Here is a 23,152-nt window from a genome sequence, read left to right on the forward strand (position 1 = left end):
ATCAATCAAACCCTCCCCTAAAACCAACTCAAACATTCCCAAACGCACCAGCCAGCTTGAAAACTACCCTACACTTAACTAATACACATCCAATGCAATATTTCCACACCAGCCAATAATTACATTGCCGAACAGCCCATCAACCCGCGCCGAGCAACATAAATGAGATGTAATATGCACCCGCGGATAAGCTGCGAGTTCTTCCTATTTGTGACATAGGGACTAACTAGTGACCATTGCTGCTCAAGGTTACACAACATTCCACTATGGGCTATGCAGGATCCTTTGATTGGGAGTTTTGTGTCGGATTGGGCTCAATTTTCAAGCACAAAGCTGCCAGTGCGTACCTATCTACCGAGAGCCACTGGCAATACGGGCGTATATTTATCGAGTACAAATGGAGCGCTGGAAGGGAGAAAAAGAAAACAGAAGTGTAACAGTGACGGAAATAAAAAGATCCGAGATAAATGTCCTCTATGGTGTCGTTTCAAATACAGGAAATCCATCACAGCCCTTGATTGGGCCGCACTCAAAGGAGACGCCTATTTTCAAATCGCAGTTCTTAACATTTTTGACATCTGTCATAATCTATCCTGTCCTTATCACATCTCGGTGAATTCAACCATGCAAAGGTCCCCAAAAAGGAAATAAAATAAAATAAAATAGGCATACACAAGCCACGCCAAAGGGGGAAATAATTAAGCAAAAGGCGAAGTATATATGCAAATATCATCTAGGCATGATAGGAATGAGGAAGGGAAGAGAGAAGGGTAAAGAGATTAAGTCATAGCGTTTGGAACAAGCTGCCAGCGATCATGACCAGACATCCTCCTGGTAGCTGCCGCTGCTGCGCATGTGCTTCACCATCTCCTCGCCCTTCTCGGCGGGGAGACCGCGCTGCTTGGCAATGATTTGTCCAAGCACGAGATTGACTTCGCGGGCCATGTTGGCAGCGTCACCGCAGACGTAGAAAGTGGCTTTCTGCTTCAGAAGGTCACTAACCAGTTCGGCGTGCTCACTCAGCCTGTGCTGGACGTAGACTTTCTGAGCCGATTCACGAGAGAATGCAGTGATGATCTTGAGGGAGTCGCCAAGTTGTTCCTGGAAAGTCTGTAAAGAGAGATCGTTAGCGACGATGTGGGGCAAAGAGGGAAAGGAATTGAATCATACCTTCCATTCATCCTTGTACAAGAAATCTTCGTCGGATTTACGGCAGCCAAAGAACAGTACGGTGGGTCCGACCTTCTCGCCCTTAGCAGCCAAGGCAGCACGTTCCTGGACAAAGCCACGGAAAGGAGCAACACCGGTACCGGGTCCAACCATGATGACAGGTCTTGAGGGGTCCGAGGGCAATTTGAAGTTCGAGTGACGGACATGGACGGGGACGTGAATTCCATCGTACTTGTTGCGGGGACCAGTGATAGAGTAAGTCAAGCCATGAGGGTCGGGGGCAGGTTCGCCGTTTTGCTTTTCCTTGAGCGCGAGAAGATAGTTCGTGGTCACACCCTTAACAATATGCTCCTCACCAGGCAAGCGAACCGATTCCACAACAGCGGTGATACTGATCTTGTCCTTCTGAACCAGGGAAGACGAGGAGATCGAGTAGTAACGGGGCTGAAGCTTGGTAAGGCCTTCGATGAGCAGAGAGAACGGAACGGCAGTGAAAGGCTTGGACGTGATGCTCTGGAGAGCCTGGGCGATGTTGAAGCAACGGTTGGTGATCTTCTCGTGGAAATAGTCCTTGTCGCCACCCAGGCGCACGATTTCGGCCTTGGTAGCCTCATCCGGGGCGAAAGCAGCGAGAGTCGAGACAAATTGACGGGAAACGGGGGCACAGACTTCCAGATAGTAGCGAACCGCAGCATCGTAGGTCGTCGGGGTCGGAATGGGAACCTTGGCGGTGACATCGATACCCTTGACGTTGATGACGGTGTGACGCTTTCCTTCGAGACCAAAAGCTTGCAGGAACCGATCGACCTCGGCACCGGCGTTGGTGGGCCAAACAGCGATGTGGTCACCAGTCTGGTAAGTGAGATTGCTACCGGCGATGCTGATTTCCATGTGCAGGCAGTTGCGGTCCTTGACGTTGAACAGTTCACGAGATTCGGAGATGGGAGCAATAAACGGGTTGTGCGCAGAGTAAGGGCCCTTGGGCTCGCCTTGGAGATGACCTTGGGTGGGCTCACCGAGGTACACGTTCTCATCTTCGGGACTCAGAGACTCATCCTCGGCGACATTGAAGACCGGCTCGTAGACCGCATCGCGCTCCTGCAGGTTCATGGCTTCGGAGAGAGCAGTCCACATGGGTTCCTTCCAGGCCAGGAAATCTTCTTCCATTGTACCAGCTCCGTCATCACCTTCACCGGCCGAACCAATGCGCTGCGCACCGAATTTCTGGAGAGCGCTGTCCACATTACGAACCATGGCATTGTAGTGCTCATACGTGTTGTTACCCAGACCGAACGTGACATACTTGAGAGAAGACAGAGGCTTATCGTCGGCGGTGGCGCCGCTCTCAAAAGCGGCATCCTCGCCCGTGGCGAATTGGTAGAACTCGACCGCGTTATCCGTGGGTTCACCCTCGCCGTAAGTGGCCAGAACGAAGAAGACGACCTTGTCCTCGGGGAATTTCTCCAGGTTCTCGTAGTCGTAGTCCTCCAGATCGGCCACCATGGTTTTCAGACCGAATCGCTGCGAGCCTTCCTTTGCCAGTCTCGACGCGTAGTCCTCGGCAGTACCGGTCTGCGAGCCGTAGAAAATCACACAGTTCTTGCCAGTTTCGTCCATCTTTTCGATAATGTCACGAGTCTTGCCAGCCTTGGCACCTCCGTTCATCGCCGGACCGGTCGAGGCGTAGGGATCTTTGGCGACGGCCCAGTAGGTGCCCTTGGTGAAGTAGGCCACGCTACCCACCAAGAGCGCCACCAGGACGACCAAATCGAGAGTATCGAGTTGCGCCATGATGGAGACGCTCAGCGAAAGAGGAACACGAGCGACCGAATTGCAGGGTCAATGGCGGAACAGGCGTTGAATGGGAGAGAGAGGAGAGTCGGGACGGGAGGGGATGCGAGGAAAAGATAAGAACGTCCAAATCTCGCGAGATGGGCGATCGATAACAAAAAGGGACTAAGAAGAGGAGGAAGAATACGAAGTAACGGAAGGACACCGACGTCGGTGTTCTTCCCAGGCCGAAGAGAGTGGAAGTAGAATAAAAAGAAGAAGAGAAAAAGGAAATAAAAAAAAAAAAAAAAACAGGACGAAGAGAAATAAGAAGTCGTGGTGTGATCACAAGAGACAGAAGCCGAAGACAGACGGACGTGCTTAAGCAGACCGCATAATTTGGGGGGCCGGAAACCGGAGAGCCAGAAGGAGCGAAGTGAGTGGGAATACGGAGTCTGATTGAGGCGGCGTGGCCTTTTGGGCGCTCGTCGTCGGCTTGGGGCGTGGCCGTAAATGCGGAGGGCGTGGCAGCAACGGTGTGGAGCGAGGCTGCTCGGGATGAAGTGCAAGTGTAAGTGATTATTGTGAATCACAGTCCAAATGTCAATCTCTCGGCCTGCATTCAAATCGGCCCCTCCGTCCTTTTATAGGAGGAAATCTGGCACCGTGGGGTATATCAGAATCCAGAAGACTCGGACCCTGTGCCCGAGAGAAATGGTTGCGTCGGAAAGAGAGTTCGGCCCTCGTTGGACGCTAAATCGACGAGAAACTGGAGGTGGCGGCGGAGGATGAAGGCAAATGAGCGAGATTCTGGGGCATTGCAGACGGCCTTCAGATGGCGGATCTCCCGAGGGCCCTGCCGAACTGCGTTTCTAGCCGAGTTCCGCCTGGCTATGGCGGTTGGTTATGCCCATGGGTTATGCCATGGTTGCAGTGCACCCTGACTCTAGTATTTGCCTCGATGGGGCCTTGTTTCCGAAGAGGTTCCGCCAATGCTGGTGGGAGTCTACACATCCATCCTGGCCGGAGATCCCACTGAATGAGCGGACCACGGATTTGATTCCGCACAACGTGTTTGACAGAGTCTAGCAATTTACAAAGTACTGGGATACGTATTGTGTTCGCGGACTGATGCCGTTCTGGAATTTGACATATATTTCAGCCCTAGTCCTCCGTGCTACGCAGTACTGCGTATTCTCTTCCCTGACGATGACTAGTCCAATTCCTTAAGAATACTACCCTCTACCGTCTACCTGTGCGATGACCCTAGAATGAAAGCACGGTGGATGCTCGAATCCTTCTGCGTTGGACAAGGCCAGGTCGTCTGTAATGACTCCGCAGTCGGAGTTGTCATGTCATCGCGAACGTCTCGTATCTCGTGAGACTTGAACCCCTTCCCCCAACCCTAGGGGCTGAGGTGAGATCGGCCAGTTCCTACATGTGAAAATTGCCGATTGATTCCGTGGTTGCAGGCGCCATTCCTCCCGGATTGACCTGAAAGTCTATCCCTGACGAGATGGTCAAACGGTCATGAGGCGCAACCTTCCTCGGTCGACAATCCTCCATAAGGCATCAGTTTAAGCACTCTCGCAGGCAAGATCGCTGCTTGGCATTTTCTCAACAACCAAGGACCCTTGCATGGTATGACGGTGGGAATGTTCCAGACAGAGCAGCCTTGCGTCCGTCGATTTCACCGACACGCGCGAATTCGATGTCTCCCGAAGGCTTCCGTAACCGTGGGTAGGCCTTCGGGCTGACTTCGTTGGCGTTCTGGAGAAGATGCCCAAAATGGAATGAACCACGAACCCACTTGGTGTTCGACTATGATGTTATCGTCAGCCTGGGGGCCCTGGAGGCTGCCGGCACCGACGGGACTGGCGGCCCGGTGGTTCTTTGGGCGTGACTTCGTGGACAGTTACGCAGGATGGGTTGTATTTCGTAGCATTAAATATGAAATAGAAATTGAAAGAAAATACACAAGGAAAAAAGAAAGAAAGCAAAAAAACAGACGAAAAATGCGCGCTGAATAAGACCGGGCCCAACCATCGACATTCTGCCGTCAGATGCCCCGTGCTCGCCGGTCGCGAACGAAACGACTGCGCCTGACAAAGCTCAAGTCTGATACAAACACGCCTTCACGACTTCCACTTTCCTGCCATTTTTGCGGCTTTGGAGGCTGCTGGGCAACAATGAGTTGCTCACCACTGCCCTTGGACTTTTGCACTTCGTTTATTGCACCCCCCAGTGAGCAATGAGTTGGCATTGACCGGGTAAAAAAGGAAGAATCACGCCGGTACAATAGTACGTCGTCTCCCGTCCGATCCTTTTTCACCACTTCTCACGGCGTGCATCGCCATTTTAATTGCTGCTGTGACTCCTGAACCTTAAGCAAGGATAGCCCAACTCTAATATGGTGCACATGTAGTGGCTTCACATCCGTCCATCAAAGCTGGCCCTGTCCAGCCAACGACAATGCCCCTCATCCCTGACGAATCCAGTCCTGCGTCGCACCATGTCTTCACATCCCCACCAGGAAGTTTGGGAGGCTTGGTAACGAGGAGCACCCCTTCTTCCACTGTCCATAGCCGGGAAACCTCCGCCGTCAGAGGAAGACCGGCCGATCCCTCCGCGCTAGCCCCCTCGTCCCTACAGCCTCAGAACAAACGTCGCGGTCATTCGCATTCAAAAAGCCCCGAAACGTCGAGCGGTCGTCCCAGCGCCGCCGCATACGATGCCCCCTTGGAACGGCGGCCCTCTAATTCGTACGGTCATCATCGCCAGACCTCCATCGTTCATGGAATCCAACACTCTCGCAACCCCAGTTTCGCCGCTTCCTCGACCTCCACAAGTCCTCTAAGTCCTGAACTCATCGCATCCCTCGGCCGTGGCGGTGGTGTCGAACCGGATAGTGCTGCCGCTGCGCGGCACGACCAGACAGATATGCACGCGAGTTACCAAAGCCCCGGAGGCAACGCCTCGAACCATTCCCTAACGGGGACACTGAGCACGATCGAGGATCAGGACACCGACGAGGTCGGCAGTCATAGCCCCGCGAATACAGTCCATCGAAGAATGAACTCGAGTGGCAAGCCGTGGAGGGAACGCTCGCATAGTCGCTCGCACTCTAAACACCACTTCGAGTCAAAAACCGTGGGGGAATATGCCTTGCATCATCTGTTCAACTCTGTAAGGCGATTACCGGATCGAGATGCTCAGTATGTCGGCTAATAACGAATTCAGTTTGTCGGTCAGGCGGATAATAAGATAAACCAGGCGATCATGAAACTGGGAGAGTCGGATGCACCGGTAGAGCAGGTTTGTGGGCCAGGCGCTGATACAAACTTTGACCAATTGATCTCTGCCCTGGGACATATTGCGCGACAGAAGCCAAAGCCTTTGATTGATACCATCATGTTTTGGCGAAAAGCCAAAGGAGATGCCGCGATCACGGCCAAACAGGTGGCCAGTCAAGTAAGTGCCATGTCTCCTGTCTGCAAGACCCCCGTGACACTAACGGCATTCACTCGTGTCAGTCCAAGAACAACCCTTTGGAGAATGGGTTGCTGATCCGCCGCAACACTGAGCCACCGCATGTAATAGCTGAATCCCAGAGCGATCCCGCAGCTTCCAATAACAGCCTTCTCCCGCGATCCGACGATGTCGTTTTGGCGGAGCGGCGTGCAACCGTATCGGTATACCTTGTATGCAGAGTGTTGATCGAGGTTTTTAATCAGAGCAGCCTTGCCTTGATCACTCTCGAGATGGCCGATCGGCTAGAAGACATTGTGTTTAGTCAACTCAAGACCGTTGACCGCGACCAAATTACCGCGTCCCCACTTCGTATGGCTAATTGGAGAATCTACTCCCAGTTACTGGGTATCATGAGTGAGACGAACTTTACAAGTGTAACTACTCGCTTTATTGCGGAGCTGGACAAATACCAAAAGGACGAAACGCTGCGAGGCCCGTCCAAGGAGGGCGATGCGAAAGCTGAGCTTTTGGTTTCGGGCATGAGGCACCTTCGCATCAGAACGCAGCCGGATTCCTGGCCGAAGTCGTGTGATTTCATGCGATCGTTGGCTCGGTTGTTTGTCAACGCTCACGGGCAGCGATTAAAACAGGCATATTGTTACATTTTTGAGAAGCTTCTCCTTACGGTAGCCGCAAACCCAAGCTGTGATCTCTCTTTGCCCAAGTGGAAGGAGTTTCTAGATCTGGTCCAGTCGCGATTGACTCAGATGCTCACCAAGCCTCGACATTGGGCTGCTGCCTTCCCTCTACACGTTCTACTCCTCTGTGTTTCGTCGAAGGAAATCTTTTCGTCACAATGGTTATCGGTCATCGCCAGTCTCCCGCCGCGCTTGAAAGATCGTCCAACCCGGGGCCCTGCTCTCCAGGCCATGTGTCGTTTATTATGGACGTACTTTTTCCGTTATTCCGATTCGCCGAATATCACACTTCGAAAAATCGACGAGGTCGCGAGAATAGCATTACCTCAGGGAAAAAGGACGTACCTGAGCACGGAGCCGGCGGTTGCGGATCCTTTGATACAGTTGGTACGCATGATTGGGTTCAAACATCCGGACGTCTGCTTCCGCAATATTATTTTCCCCATGATCAACTCGGATCTGTTTCTCTCCGGAAAGGAGCTGAAAATCGAACAAATGGAACCGGAGAAGATGGTAATCGGAATCAGGGCTTTTCTCGCGATAGTGACCGACCTGGAGACATGTGACCAGCTGTGTCCGCCGTTCCCAACCGGTTCGATTCCAAACCCCTTTACAGACATATCTGCAGCAACGAACTCGCAGTGGCCCCAGTTTCTCACAGATCCCCGCTTGCCAAACTCATCGGACAGCCGGGATGACGATGCCCGTCCGGTAAATACCTCAAGACTAAGCGACAACGTAAAGGCCTACTACATTCGCTTTTGTGAAACTCTAGGGAAAATTACGCTCCTGTGCGACAACACCTTTGGTGGCCAGGCGGCCTTGGATGAGAAGTTTGGCGGTGCAACCCCCAAAACCCCGATTTCAGAGGCTTTCAGCTTTGGGAGACGTGATGACCATCTCAGCACCCTTGACCAAAAGCAGGGGTTTTACGATCTCCTCCACGTTGCTGTTCAGGCTCTTCCGCGGTGTCTGTCTGATCATATTCCGTTCAACTCCCTAATCAACTTGCTTTGCACGGGAACAGCACACATTCAGTCCAATATTGCTTCCTCGTCTGCCGAATCCTTGAAGGTCATTGCGCGGCAATCTCATGCCCAACAAGTGACTATTGGCTTTGCTAGATTTATTTTCAATTTTGATGCTAGGTATTCCACCATGTCGGACGAAGGGATGCTTGGACCGGGCCATATCGAGTCCACATTGAGACTTTACGTTGAACTGCTGAGGATCTGGATTGAGGAAATCAAGCAGAAGACGAGGTGTGCAGCCTCCGACTCTGGAGATAAGACTGCTACCGGAAGTCGTGCTCTCCAGCTGGATCTCTCAACGGTTCTTGCCCATGTTGAGGAGATCGAGTCTCATGGTCTTTTCTTCTTGTGCTCCCAATCAAGAAGGGTACGGGCTTTTGCTATTACTGTGCTGCGCCTGATCACGGAGTTCGATAGCGCTCTTGGCAAGGAAAATACGAGAATGATCAGAATCCTCGAAGCCGACTCTCAGCAAATCCTGGATGTGAACGATGAACAGCTTACGGTAGCCGAAAGAAGTCGCATACAAAAAGGAAAGCGCAGGAGTGCATCGCACAATACGCTCATCGAGCTTTGCAGCAGTGAAGTTTCCTATGATTCAACTTTGTGGTCGAAAGTATTCCCAAATATCATTCGTATCAGCTTTGAGACCTGCCCCTTTGCGGTCACACTAGGTCGGGAGATTGTCTGCGCAAGACTTGTTCAAATGCACAAGACGATAACGTCACTTGCAGAGAGCTCGCATCCTCCCTACTATGCTCCCATGGATGTGACGCAAACTCGTCCGCTGGGGAGGAACAACATGACGGCAGAAATTCTGATCGAACAGTGGAAACTGTATCTGGTCATGGCGTGTACGACTCTCAACAGCGTCGGCGCACAATCCCAGAGTCAGCTAGCAAATGCTCAACATACACGGAAGTCTTCTAAGGGCTCCGCCCAACAGTCCCATGACAAGATCAGCTCCGCGAGAAGCTTGTTCGCTTTCGTGATACCATTATTATCGGCTGAGCGGGCTTCAATTCGCAATGCCATTGTGGTGGCTTTAGGATCCATCAACAAGAACCTTTACCGTACACTGCTCGAGTCGCTTCAATACGCCGTAACAACCTGCAACGAGGAGGCCAAATTGCGGATGAGCACTCATTACAGATCTCCAAGCAGCCCAAGACGCAACCGCAAGACGGATCGGCTGCGAACCGAGGTGACGCATGTGTATAAACTTACGTCTCATTTTCTACAGGAACCAGAGGTATTCACGGACGACTGGATTGTCAATAACCTTGTTACATATGCAAAAGACCTGCGGATTTTCTTGAGTGATGCCGAAGTGCAAAACGATTGGGAATTTCAACGACTGCGGTTTCACTACTGTGGATTGATGGAGGAACTATTCGAAGGCGTCAACCGTACGAGTGATCCATCGCGTTGGATACCATTCGAGTCTAGGAAGTCCGCATTCTCCTTGATGGAGGATTGGTGCGGTTACTCGCCCAATCAATCTCAAATCTCCCAGAGGGAAGAGACCATGCGGAAATTCGCCATTTCACATCAGCATGAGACTGGCGAAATACGGAATACCGCAGCTGCCATGGAAATAGAGAAGAAAAACCTTCGTGCGGCAGCTCTCAGTGCCATGGCATCCTTGTGTGTAAGTAGCACATATTTCTTGTTCTTCGTTTCTCTCCCCAACCGCACCCTTGTACCTGGCTAATGTTACCACAGGCGGGCCCCATTAGTATCACTACGGAGAGTGGTGCCGTTCTTCAGTTCGACGTGGGACGTATGCTCTCGTGGGTAGACATCATTTTCAACACAATCAGTGACAAGTGGCACGCCATTGGCAGGCGAGCGCTCAAAAACTTGATAATCCACAACAAGGAGCATTCATATCTGTTGGAACGATCAATCGAAATGTGCTATGTCACCGAGCGACCCAAGGCATTGGAGAGCTACTTCGAGGTAGTCACGCAGGTGCTTATCGAGCATACTGACTACCCACTTGGCTTTTGGCGAATCTTGGGAGCAGTCCTCGTCACGCTCGGCAGTCAGAAACGGGAGATCAGGATGAAATCCGCCAAGCTACTACGCATCTTAGAAGAGCGGCAGCAAAAGAACTCCAGACTCCAGGACTTTGATATCAGTATCTCTGACAAAACCACGGCTGTTTACAAACTGGCGCAGTTTGAGACGTCCAAGCGACTGGCAAAACAGCATTCTGACCTGGCTTTTACCCTCTTTTCTGAATTCTCCTTGCACTTCAAGAACCTACGTCCCGATAGTCAGCGAAACATGGTCGCCGCCATTCTTCCTTGGGTCCAAACTATGGAATTACAAGTGGACCCCAATGGTGGCCCAACAGTCAAATCTTATATGCTTTTGGCCAACCTTTTCGAGATCACCATCCGGTGTAGCACCATTCTCCCCAACGAAGTCCAAGCTCTCTGGCAGGCGTTAGCGACGGGTCCTCACGGTGGAAATGTGCAGTTGGTGCTTGATTTCATTATTAGCCTCTGCTTGGAGCGCAAGGAGCAGAACTTTGTGGAATACGCAAAGCAAGTGGTTGTGTTCCTCTCGGGAACTCCCGCTGGGTCTAAGGTCATCGAGTTCTTTTTGATGCAGGTCGTCCCCAAGAACATGGTACAGGAAAGAAAGGAAATCACGCCGGCTCCCCCGGATATCAAGAGCCTTCCTTACGTCGCAGATCTAGCGACCGTACTCCCGGTGGGCAACAAGCAGGCAGGGCTTTCCCTCGGTCAAGTTGCACTGATCTTCCTCGTAGATTTGATGGTTGCTCCCGTCACTCTTCCACTGGACGATGTTGTCAAGTTGCTACACATTGTTCTCATTCTCTGGGACCACTATACGCTCACCGTTCAGGAACAGGCGCGAGAAATGCTGGTGCACCTCATTCACGAGCTGATCGCTGCCAAAATTGAAGACGACGCGCCTTCCGGAACACGGCAGTCACTCGAGGACTTTGTCGAGTCCATCCGCAAGAGCGATCCGAAGGTTGTCTGGGAATACGAAGACAACAGCGATAATGAGGGTGACGACGGGAGCCGCGTTCCCGTTTCAATGTCCAGTGTTACCCGCACAGTTGTCAAGTTCTTCAGTCTAGCGTACGAAGGCATCAACGACCTATGGGCCAAGGAGGCTCTGAACTGGGCCACCTCATGTCCTGTGCGACACCTGGCCTGCCGTTCGTTCCAGGTATTCCGCTGCATATCTCTATCTTTGGATTCTAGGATGCTTGCAGACATGTTGGCCAGACTTTCGAATACCATTGCCGACGAAGAGGCTGATTACCGCACTTTCTCTATGGAGATTCTTACAACGCTTAAGATCATCATCAGCTCCTTGGCCCCTGCTGATCTGCTGCGGTACCCTCAGCTCTTTTGGACCACGTGTGCTTGCCTTAATACCATCCACGAAACCGAGTTCATTGAAAGCATTGGTATGCTGGAGAAGTTCATGGATCGTGTCGATTTGAGTGACCCAATGGTCGTATCTGAGCTCATCAAGGGCCAGCCCCCTAAATGGGAGGGAGGATTTGATGGCCTCCAAAACTTGGTCTATAAAGGATTGAAATCGTCGGAATCGCTCAACAAAACACTCGATGTTTTGCATCGTTTGAGTGGTCTGCCTAACAACGAACTTATCGGCGATGGTAATCGACTGTTATTTACAGTGTTGGCAAACCTTTCTCACTTCCTCCATCAATTCGATCCGGTCACTGCCGATGGGCCTATCGATGATCCAAAGACCCTAGCGCGGGCGACCCTGCTGGCACGTATAGCTGAAGGCGAAGGATGCCCCCGGCTTGCGGCTTCGCTACTTGGATTTGCCAATGGACAGTACAAAGCAGAGAATGATTTCCTGGGCCACATCGTGACTGAGATTCGTTCATATTATTTCCCCGATAAAGACGTCCAAAGTCTTATCTTCCTTATGGGGTTCCTCACCAATACCACCGACTGGTTCCGGGTCAAGGTGATGAAGATTCTCTGTATGCTCATCCCCGAGATCGACATGCGGCGCAGCGAAGTGACTTGCCACGGGCCTGACTTGATATCTCCTCTGCTGCGACTTCTGCAGACCGAACTCTGTCCTCAGGCCCTGCAAGTCATGGATCATATTATGACGGTGTCGGGAAATCCAATGGAACGCCATCACATCCGAATGAGCATGGCCTCGTCATCATCATCGCGGGCCATCCGCAAAGAGTACGAGCGGATCCAAAGTCTCTACGGGATACCAGAGCCGACTGGTTGGTCCATTCCAATGCCAGCTACTCAGTCCACAATGACAAGGCACAACGTGCACGCCGTGTTTTACACCTGTGCTGAAGTGGACCGCATGGAAGTACAAGAGACGGTCAATTCCGAAGTGGAGTTCCACGCAGACGAGTACAACGACTCGTTCTTCCCTATGCGGGCTGACACCATGAAATCAATCGATACGCAGGCGGATGGCAACATCGGAGATATCGTCCAGAAACTAGACAGCTTGGATGATTTCTTTGAAGAAACCGAAACAATTATGCCACCACTTGATCATTTGCCTGACTCGACATTGCGGGGCTTCACTGGCAACTACGCCGACACCACCGCCAACCTCTACGACCAGCAAACAGCGCCCATCCTGCGGAAATCCCTCGCGCGCACCAGGTCAAATTCGTCGTTCCACAACGGCCTCGCCGAGTCCCGACCTCCAAACACGCGGTTCGATAGTGCACCTACCCAGTCGTCGGCCACCTCCACACCCCAATCACACAACCCGCTTCCTCGGCCAGTATCCCACACACGTTCCGTCACCTCACCCGTCAACCATCTGTTCTCTCCGACCTCTTCCAATGTCCAGTTCTCCACCCCGCCAATCGGGTTCAGTGAGTCGGCCTTTCTATCTGACGACGAAGTCGACGACGGTATCTATGAGATTGACGAACGTTTGTTAAATCATAAATCCCCGGTGCCCCACCAGATGTCGCAAACACGCAGTGCAACTGATGGATCCTCATCTATTGAGTCCATGATCCGCAGCGGCATGAGACGACTCACTGGTGGCGCAACCACGACTCGAGAGAAGGAGCGACAACGGGACCTGGTTCGAGCCCAACAACGTGCGGTTGCTCAGACGGCGAGCTCTCCACGCGTGCCCAAAGTACCACCGGAATATCTTTCAGGACCAACCAGTAACCCTGCATCACCTGGGCAGTGAGTGACCTGAAACCTGAAACCGCTATCTGTATCTATATACTTGTCCTTCTTTTTACATCTCTTCTCCTTTTCTCACCTCCTCAATCCTTCTCTACATCAACCTCCTTTCGTTTTCTCCTTCTCTTCGACTCACTCTCTCGTTTCCCTTTTCATTTACTTTCATCACCCCCCTTCTATCTTCACAACCGACTGCATTATAGCCCCCAATGAACGCCCGGCATGATGTTTACATTTACATTGATCTTGATATTAACATGACCATGGACATGGATAAGGATATGGATACGGTAAAGGACATGGATAAAGAGGAGTTTCAAGACCCTGTGCTTTTTTCTTTGTTTTCTTTTCATGTTGGTTTATACATACATACTATCATTGACCTGAGGTTGCTGGATCACATAACTCAGTCACATAACCCATAATGTTAAGTTCTATAGCTTAGCTGTATACCTTTTTATTCTTAGATCTTATTATCGATAGACTATTTAGCACTGTACCCATCCTATGCAGCGCTAAGCTTAATAGGTTGTTTCGAGGGTATTCATCTTCTTGCAACTTCTTCAGTTGTCAGTGGCAGGATTTTGACTGGGCCGTCCACGTGCACGGCACTACCACTACCTACCTAGTAAAGTCCAACGACCACCACATCTTGTTCCACACTCTAAGCCTCTCATCTCAAATCTCTCTCGGCCGGCCTTCAGTGAGCAATGGTTTCAGCTGACATTCTGTTTGATCTAGATACTTGGGCTTCTTTGAACACTGCACTATGTTTCTGCCCTCAATAGTAGCACCTAGGTACCAGGTCGAACTAACCAGATCTGGTTACGTCGTCTTTCAGAAAGTCCTCCCATTGGCTCCATCGGACTATGACGTCAGGCTTTGTGTTACTGCACATAGCACGCAGCCAGCGTTGAGAGAGTAATAGGTAGGTCAGGGGGAGAGGGAGACGGTTGAGGTGAAATTGTATAAATGCCAAAGTAGTCGTTGCAAAAGCAAATTCGAATCCTCTTGCATGTATCATACTCACCCTAGTATGTAGGGTGTTCTTTGATGACATTTCTTTGTTTTCTATTTATTTCTTGACCTCAGGAGCTAGTAGTGCACATGTGAAAGTGGTTGGATATAGTATTGGCAAAAATATAAATCCCTAAATCCATGCACACCAGGGTCCAAAGACACAAAAAAGGAAAGAAGGGAAGAGAACAAGATGAACGTGCGGACAGACTGTCCATTTCTTTATTGAATATGTATAAATAAGGAAATAAAAAGAGTAGAGGGACCGTCTATGTACAAGAACCTGACTGCAACAAACCCACTGCCGTAACAGTAGTCCTACGCCTTAAACCCTCCACCACCTGCATTTCGCTTCGCTTCCTTCAACGCCTCCTCTACCAACCAAATACTGACATCTTGCACATCTTTGCCCTCGCGCCAACTTCCAAGGACGACGCCATGGTCAGCCAGAAGATCATGAGCTCGTTCCCAGCGTCGGCGCCACAATTCCTCGCGGCGATTGGGCAACGGACCGACTGCGGAGCTGGGATAGGCGAGGCCAGACTGCGAGTCAGAGTCCTGGCTATCGCTGCTGTTGCGGAGGTTGGAATTGGATGTGGTGGTTCGGAGGAGGTTGGACGGTGAAGGGGCCCAGGGGAGACGGTCAGACGCGTACTGTATTGCCGCGGAGGCGGCGGTGGCTGCAGCCGCTGGGTATGATTGCGGTGGTTTCTGGGGAGGAGGTCGGGGAGAGCTGGTTTGTGTGGAACTGACGCTTGCCGCGGATGTGGAGGCAGCAGTATTGCTTCGACGAGGTGGAGGCGGAGGTGGCGCTTGCTTCGTACGTGAAGGCCTTCTGTCGTTCGGGTCTTGAGATACGAATGAGCTGTTGTCGCTGCTTGGCTTAGGGCGAGTGGGTAGAGAGCTGGTGGAGCTCGTCTCCGATAATCCCTGCCCTGCTTGGGGGTTACGCCGAGCCGGTAGAGGCGGCACAGGTTTCCGTTTGATTGCGTCCTGTGGCAAGGAAGAAGAGCTGCCATTATCTAGTTCGGAGGTGGTCGAGACAGTGCGCAGAGAAGACGGCTTGGACGGCTTTGCGGGAGGTGCTCGTGCATTAAGGGGCTTCAACGCATCCTCCGACGGACTTGACTCAACCTCATCCCGGAGATCAATCAAGTCGGCATTATCCAGCTCTTTGATCTCTGAAGGGGGACTGGGAGATTGTTGTGTTCGGCGGGGTGGTAGTGTAGGTCGTTTAGCAATCATGTCCGAGTCATCGTGAAGGTGAGAGGTGCTGCGGCTTCGTGACGAAGCATTATCTAAATGTTCGACCGACTTCTCAAAGAACCTCTTACGATCTGGCGTTGTGATGTCGCGGATGAAGACCCCCAGGATCCGTCCAGGGTTGGCCAAGGCAATGTCGGTATAAACTTCAAGATCGGCCTCGCCACTATCACCAACTAGAACGAACTTGCGCTCAGGGAAGTCTCGCAGAATTTGCTCAAGGGGCCCTCTTTTGCGTTCGGCAGTGGGCTCGAAAATGCCCTGTAACATACCACTGTACTGCTTCAAGTGGACAGAGCCAGGAGGCAGTCCGACCAGTTTGAAGTATCGTTCAAGCAATGGATATAGTTGCCAAGGTGCATTGGACACGTAGTGGACTTCGACGCCCATCTGAGCCAGCTTGTTGTACCACTCTGGGACTCCGCGGATGGTTAGTTCGGCCAGCTCGCGGACGAAGGTATTGCGGAAGATCTCTTTGGCGCCACTAGCGATGGCGGAATGCTTTATCGTGTCATCGACATCACTGATCAAGCTGACACCCGTCGGTTCGACAATCTGGACCCCCTTCACGGCGGACAGCTCCTCCGAAGCCAGCACGCGAACATGGGTCGGCACAAAAGGGAGCGCAGCACGAAGCATAAAGTGACCGGATTCGTCAGTCATGATGCTCCTAGACTGACTCTTCCCATCATTGAAAAAGAAGACGGTCACAGGCATCTCCGTCATAGGATTTGTCAGGAATGGACGCAGTCTCTCCATGAGATGGGCATTAGCAACAGAAAGCTCATCCTTGCTCATGGGTATTGTCTCCAGTGACGTCGATGTCGATGTCTTTTGCAAAGGTCGACCTGGTAGTGTCCCATCCTCAAGACCCGTGTCTGTCCTCCCTTCGGCCTTTCTGATGATCGATTGTGCTTCCGTGTCCACAAGCTCATCCTCCCTCCCTCCACGCGTGGTTCCCATAGACCCAGCAGCATTTGGATCCTCGGCCTCGTTCGAAGGATTATTCGGAGCCGGAACGCCACTCAGCTTTCGAGCGAGCGCAATCATCAAGCGATGCTTTCGAGTCATCGGCCCGCGATGAGGTGCGTAAACCCAGCCGCGCACGTCGACAGCGACAATTGCGTTTTCATCCTCGATCACCTCCCAATCTGCCAAGGGCCGTTCGATCTCCTCCGAGCCACCCCGGTATTCATCAATCGTGGAAGTCGAATCCCGACGTCGCCTCGCTTGTTCTCGCGAGGGATGCTGGCCCTTGATCAGCCGACGCGCGTAACTCGGAAATATCACCATCTCTTCATCGCCGGACCTCGCGATCTCGACGTCCGGGAAAGCCCCCGGCGTATTGAAGTAATCCTCATCGTAATCGCGTAGGCCGTTTCGTTGCTGTGTCCATTGTGCGGCGTACGACTGGCGCAATTCATTGGCCGCTTTCAAATACTCGAAGACCTTCTTGCGACGTCCACCGGGGGCAGAAGACGACGACGGCAAGTACTGCGACATAGGGACCGGTGCTGGTGGTGCGTTCGCCGCGTTCCCGCCTCTCTTCAAAATGTGCCTGCGTCGATCGTCCGACGACACCCCGCCGCTATTGACCCGACCCGACCGCGATTCCGTCCCCCGGAGTCGTCTCCGTGTTGCCGTGAAGAATCCGACGATCCCCCGTCTACCGGATGCACGTCGCTGGGCGAGTTTGGCCTGTCGCTGGACGATCGCTCGGTAGACCCTTGCCTGGGCACGGTGGCGGAGGGCTGGGATGGTCTCGTAGCGAAACCCCCAGAGGCGCAACTGGGCGCGGCGGCTGGCTTGTGGCCCGAAAAGCACGCGGAGGAAAAGGTCGAATTTCCCCTGGCGACTGCGTCGAGGCTGATCAAGGAAATTGGAGGGAAGAGGGAAAGGCCGACCGAGGGGAGAGCGTCTGATGGAGGAAGTCGGCGGAGGAAGGCGCAAGCGGTTGCGAAGAGGCGGTTTGGGAGCCAGGATCGATGGTTCAGCCTTACAGGCGATGCAGGTTCGATTCTAGTTAGTGTAGGACAAGAAGGTAGTCTAAAATAGTCCTGGCGTTAAATAGATGCCGGGTCTCACTTGCTTGCTGTGCGCTCAGAGTCCAAGGGGGCTGTCAAACGAGAGTGGGTTGTCATTAGGGGGTCAAAAGGCCATGATGGCACTCTAGTGGTGGTCAGTGAGCCGGATTTCAATTAGTGCCAGATGAAAAGGCAACAGGCTGTTTCATGACTGCAGCGAACGATTGCGAGAGTGACGTTATCCTGAGGGAGCGCGAGTCTCGGGCGGTCGCTGGCCCAGGTGGGGGCGCCTGAGGCAGCACTAATCACGGGGGTTACAGGAATAACAGGAAGTGATGCTGGGTCAATGTTCCTCTAGGGATTGTTGGTCTATTTCTATATAATTGCTATTATCGATACATGACGAATCCTTGGAACCCCTAGGAGCCGATTGAACTGCATGATCTTACTCATGCATGAAGCCTCGCGCATATGTCAACCACGTTTCAATGGCTAGAGCGGCACGCTGCGTTAAGTCTCAAACCCCAAGTCTGGCTCCGAGTCTTCCATAATACCCATTTACAGGGTTGAACCGCATATAATACATGAAACAGCATATTTATAGGTAAAGTGGCCTATGCTGATCCACTTTCTTCGGCATAGTTGACCTGCTTTACTCGAGTACTTCGTCGAGTGCCAGAACTCCGTGATGTAGAAGCTTTGGGCGTCTCAGGTGGTACCTCTTCATCTGAAGCAGAAGGGGTCAACTCCACAGAAGCTTTGCGCTTTCTTGTGGTCGACTTCTTTGCGCTGGAAGTACGCGGGGCCCGCGTGGTCTTCTTGGGCTCGGGCGTCGCGGGGGTGCTATTATTGTCGGCGTCTCCATTCTCTTGTGTAGGCCCAACGTTCCCATCATTCTTTCTGGATGCTCGCGGTTTGGCAGGACTCTTGGTCGTCTTAGTCCGAATGACCTTTTTGGGTCGGAGCCATTCCTCCATTCCGGGTGGCCAATAAACCCTGCCTTCAGGGCCTCCCATGCCAATCTCTTCCTCAGGAATATTCTGTAGGGGTGGAACCAGGCCATCGAGATCAACAAAGCCACCGTCTTTTTTGGTCTTGCGCGGGGGCTTATAAAGCTTATTCTCGTCAGTTCGGACGTGGGGTGTAATATCATTCGAAAGCTCATGACCAGGAAGTTTATATATCCGCATCAGTTCCAGGACGGCCTGTTCTTTGTCTTTGGCCTCGATCATCAAATCCATAGTAGGATCGCAGGGCGGAAGGGCGGTAACACGATCTCGATGTTTCCGACGTTCGCGATTCGTGATGGCGGCCGGGGTTGGTTCGGAGTAATGCATTTTTTGCGTGATGTTCTTTCGAGTCCAGGTAGCCTTGATCCTGTCGAAGAGCTGCATGATGTCCAACGTCCCTCCGCGAAGCTGACTTGAATCGAAGATGATGTTGTGGTGATGGAAATCCAGAACAAGCGGGATGTTAAGCTCCTCGCAAATGGGTAACAGGTCATGCACTGACCAGCTCACGTCGTCATTCTCCAAGACAAGTCTGTTCTTGATGTCTTGCGACAGATTCTTATAGTTCTGTCGGAATCGATCGAGGGTGGCTTCCTTGTCACCAAAAACGCCACCCATATGGAGAATCATGACAGCGTCACGGTCCTGCTGGGGCGGTAGACGGAGAAGCTGCAACATCTCCGAGTGATACTCTAGGTCTCGGATGGAGCTCTCGACAACTTCCTCTTTCGGGGTGCCCAATTGCGTGAACTGACCAGGGTGTACACTCACGCGATGGCCTAGCTCTGCGATAACCCGCCCGGTGTCGCCGAGGACATCGGCAGCAAAAGGAGCTAGCTTGTATCCATACTCCTTATGACTGGCAAAAGGAAACATCTCGCTACTTAATCGCATGAACTTGATACCATAGCGGTCATTCCAACGCAGAATCTTGGCAACATCATGGGCGTTAGCAAGCCCCAAGGACTCGACAAAAGCCTGACCACGCGCGACATCCGCGGGCTCGGAGCGATCCGGCCGATTCTTTGTTGGATGAGGAGGCTGGGATGGATCCAATAGTGGGTGCCGGTTTTCTAGAATAGAGGCGATGCGACACGTACGAGAGCAGAAAACCGGTGGGGTTGAATACCGCAAGTAGGTATTCAAACAGGCCTATCAACGATAAGCTACGAAACGTCCGGGAAAGATCGCGGGTTATGACTCACATAGCCTAATCGGCCCTTCCAAGGGAGGGGCAGATAGCTGCTGTTCACCGGTGGAGGTCGCGTCAAGGCCTCTTGGAGCTCTTCTGCTTCAACGGGTACGTTGTCATCCGACTCCGGGTCTATGGAGACATCCTGTGACGGGCCAATTGAACGCGCGTCTCGTTGATCGACGCCTCCTTCGAGGTTTTCGACGGGCGAGACACCCTCTTCCAGAGATACTTTATTGGCCGGCATAGCTTGCGAGCTTGAGCTCTGGGCCTGAGAGGAGGAAAATGATCTCAAGTGGGGTGGCGAAGGGATTGCAGTCGTCGCCAGCTTCAGTGATCGACTGCAAAAGGAATGCAGTCTAGTAACTGTACCACTCGAAACACGGACAGGGAGAGGAGAGGCTGAAGAAGCACTAAAGGCATGAGCTCGCGCCGAAGAAGGCGACCGGTTCGCCACGGTAACCGGGCAAATTATCCGCCAGTTCGACGAGGTGTGGCGAATGCTGCGGAAGTGGGAGCCAAATTCCTGGCCGCCCTGGTAACGCGCGGCATGGTGGAAGGGAAGAACACGACCAGCAAGCTTCTTGTCGATGACAAAACGCAGAGGCATTCAGTCACGGGGATTACAATCGGAAGAAATGAGAAGGAGATGAAAGCCTAGATAATGAGAAAGACTGGCGTCGGAAAGAACATGATCGTGGAGAGGCGCGTGTCGGAGCAAAGATGAGGTCAGAGCCGTCGCGAGCTCCCGTGGTTGTCTGCCTCAGGCTGCGCTGAATAATGACCCGCTTTGCCCTAAAGAAAACAAGATGGCAAAGCATTCACTACGATCAAGCACAAGTCATGTCGGCCACTGGCGTTCTTTTCAAGCTTCGGGGCGCCAAATCTGCAGGTCCAGTAATAGATGTGATATCATCGCGTCCTGGAATCCAGTACTATTTACAGTAACCCCCACCGGTAGGTTCAAGGGACTTGCAAGCCACGTACTGCAGGAACTGCGTGAGTGTACTATTCTGAGCGCAATGGGCATCACGGCGCAAGACCGATACCTTGTCGTTGGTGGGTTTGTGCTCTGGGCTTCACCTGGAATGCTCAGGGGCTGGCCGTGTAGCGAGCGATGTTTGGAAGACTTCCCGCCGCAACATTCCTCGCCGTAAGATGGCCCGTTGCTCCTGACTGCAATGACACGAATTGGCATTCACCATTCCTGTCACAACCGGTTTGTTCAATGGAAAGGACAAACAGGCATACCTGATGGTGCCAATATATAAGACAGGTCCTACCCTACCTCGGGGAATTACTCCTTCCAGGCTGTTCTCTGTTTACATTTTCAAAAATCCAACAGGTTGCTTGTGCGTGCTTCCTTCAATATTCAAATTCCTCGAACAGACCCCAATCCAGTGAAGGGCAAGACATCCCTCGCTCATCCTTGCAAGTCTGAAACGAAAGATCGAATCGTTAAAGCCTGGGAGAAAAGTGAGTAACAAGACCGATCTGGGAAAAATGGAGGGCCGGAACACTCATGTAACTGCAGATTTTCATATTACAAACACTCCTAGAAAGCAACTTCAAAAATGATGAAGAGCTTGCTGTTGGCTGGAGGGCTTCTGGCCTCCTCTGTCGCCGGCCACATCCAGATGTCCAACCCCTATCCAATCCGCAGCCCGTTGAACAAGGATGGAAGTGGACAAAAGGACTACTCGTACACAAATCCTCTGTCCACGGATGGCTCAGATTATCCTTGCAAGGGGTACGCCAATGACCCGTTCACGTCTGTGGCAACCTATAGCCCTGGTTCGTCATACAATTTAGAGTTGGAAGGTAGCGCGGTACACGGCGGAGGGTCGTGCCAAATCGCTCTGTCCTACGACACTGGCTCGACGTGGAAGGTCATTCACTCCATGCTGGGAGGGTGCCCAATTACCAAGTCCTACCAGTTCACAATCCCCAGCGACGCTCAGAATGGCGAAGCTCTGTTGGCCTGGAGCTGGTTCAACAAGGTCGGAAACCGTGAAATGTACATGAACTGCGCCCAGGTCACCATTGGAGGCGGTGCGAACCGTGAGATGACCACTGACCTTGTCCGTCGTGACTCCTTCAGCAGTCTCCCTGAACTCTTCCGTGCCAACACCGGTGGGCCCGCTGGGTGCAAGACCATTGAAGGAGAGGAGGTCAACTTCCCACTGCCTGGGCCATCAGTCGAAGGGTCTCTCAGTGGAAAGGGTTACGAGTGCTCTGGCTCGGCTCCCTTCCTCGGCGGTGGACACGGTACCAATGCTGCTAATGGCATTAGCTCTGGTTTCACCTCCAACAACAACACGAGCTCTGATTCTAGCTCGAGCGTTCAGTCCAGCAGCAAGGCCCCTCAGACCAGCTCCTCAAGCGCTGTCGTTCAGAGCGCCATGATTCCGTCCAGTGTCGCCGTCGGCTCGTCAGCTGTCGCCAGTCCTGCCGGCAACATGGTCGCCTCTACCTTCGGAACTCCCTCTGCGGCGCACGCACTTCCCACCGAAGCTGTCGAGCAGATAGTGAAGCCCGAATCTAAGGCCGACCCGGAACCCGAGCCCGCACGCGAGCTGGAGCCAACGACCGAACACACTGCCGCTGAGGAGACCTGCACCAACGGCTCCATCGTCTGCGGTGCTGACGCAAACTCGTGGTCGCTGTGCGACAACGGTCAAGTCATCCACATGGGAACCGTTGCCCCCGGCACGCAGTGTCGTCACGGCGCCATGCAGCGCATTTCCTGAAGTGCCTCATGGCACCGCACGTTCGCTTTCTCGGTGGGAGCCTCGCCTGGCGCGGGGACAGACCACGTCCACTCGCTGACTCTCAATGACCCGTGTAATATCTTCCTTTCTCACTCTGTTTGTGATGGTGGCTTTTTGTTTTGTGGTTGGACTGTCGTTGTCACTCGTATAATATGTCAATGTTTATTAGATATGATGTTTTTATCGTTTTCAATGTCAATGGTTTGAAGCACTAGTGTTTCTTCCAGGCAGTAGCTGCCAAAGACCTGCGCGTAGACGCCTGTCAGTCGTGTTATCCAATGAATTTCCAGTAGAGGTCATCTTGAGTCAAAATCATTATATTGAAAAGGATAAGGCCTATTCCTATCCGCTATTTTACATAGCAATCCAAATCCATCCAAATGCAGTCCCAGTGGTATCTTATCCCAGTTCATTAAATCATAGACCTTACCCAAAGCCAAAACGAAGGGAAGTAAATAGATAAAAAGAAAATAAATCGGGGTCTCGTACCCCCGAGCGAAACATCTACCATGCGATGTT

The 23,152-nt window shown here is 52.3% G+C and overlaps 5 protein-coding genes across 5 annotated transcripts; 2 read left to right on the top strand and 3 right to left on the bottom strand.

Moving 5' to 3' along the window:
• Positions 1-545: 545 nt before the first annotated feature.
• Positions 546-3,252, bottom strand: cprA (NADPH--hemoprotein reductase cprA). The gene is made up of 2 exons (XM_024850158.1): positions 1,171-3,252; positions 546-1,110 (listed from the first exon to the last, which is right to left on the bottom strand). Exons 1-2 carry the CDS (start codon positions 2,959-2,961, stop codon positions 814-816), a joined length of 2,088 nt encoding a protein of 695 aa, XP_024699791.1. The 5' UTR covers positions 2,962-3,252; the 3' UTR covers positions 546-813.
• Positions 3,253-5,412: 2,160 nt separating this feature from the next.
• P170DRAFT_503272 (putative cell morphogenesis protein (PAG1)) lies at positions 5,413-13,776 on the top strand (the record flags this gene model as incomplete). The annotated part of the gene is made up of 4 exons (XM_024854201.1): positions 5,413-6,126; positions 6,181-6,411; positions 6,480-9,791; positions 9,866-13,776. The coding sequence occupies 4 exons, from the start codon at positions 5,413-5,415 to the stop codon at positions 13,358-13,360; spliced, it is 7,752 nt and encodes a 2,583-aa protein (XP_024699792.1). The 3' UTR covers positions 13,361-13,776.
• A 915-nt stretch (positions 13,777-14,691) lies between these two features.
• P170DRAFT_368358 (phosphatidate phosphatase App1 family protein) lies at positions 14,692-17,139 on the bottom strand (the record flags this gene model as incomplete). The annotated part of the gene is made up of 1 exon (XM_024844855.1): positions 14,692-17,139. One exon carries the CDS (start codon positions 17,137-17,139, stop codon positions 14,692-14,694), a length of 2,448 nt encoding a protein of 815 aa, XP_024699793.1.
• A 1,135-nt stretch (positions 17,140-18,274) lies between these two features.
• On the bottom strand, positions 18,275-20,109 carry P170DRAFT_367413 (UV-endonuclease UVE-1; the record flags this gene model as incomplete). Its single annotated transcript, XM_024844806.1, has 2 exons — positions 18,275-19,822; positions 19,876-20,109. The coding sequence occupies 2 exons, from the start codon at positions 20,107-20,109 to the stop codon at positions 18,275-18,277; spliced, it is 1,782 nt and encodes a 593-aa protein (XP_024699794.1).
• Positions 20,110-21,144: 1,035 nt separating this feature from the next.
• P170DRAFT_459036 (putative extracellular protein) lies at positions 21,145-22,612 on the top strand (the record flags this gene model as incomplete). The annotated part of the gene is made up of 2 exons (XM_024851835.1): positions 21,145-22,204; positions 22,475-22,612. The coding sequence occupies exons 1-2, from the start codon at positions 21,437-21,439 to the stop codon at positions 22,610-22,612; spliced, it is 906 nt and encodes a 301-aa protein (XP_024699795.1). The 5' UTR covers positions 21,145-21,436.
• Positions 22,613-23,152: the final 540 nt, after the last annotated feature.

Source organism: Aspergillus steynii, assembly GCF_002849105.1.
Source record: "Aspergillus steynii IBT 23096 chromosome Unknown P170scaffold_9, whole genome shotgun sequence".
In the NCBI taxonomy this organism is placed as follows: Eukaryota; Fungi; Ascomycota; class Eurotiomycetes; order Eurotiales; family Aspergillaceae; genus Aspergillus; species Aspergillus steynii.

Excerpts from the sequence above, each read along its gene's own strand:
- cprA (XM_024850158.1), bottom strand. The coding sequence starts at position 2,961 with ATGGCGCAACTCGATACTCTCGATTTGGTCGTCCTGGTGGCGCTCTTG. Across the intron at positions 1,111-1,170 it reads TGTACAAGGATGAATGGAAG|ACTTTCCAGGAACAACTTGG; the intron begins GTATGATTCAAT and ends CTCTCTTTACAG.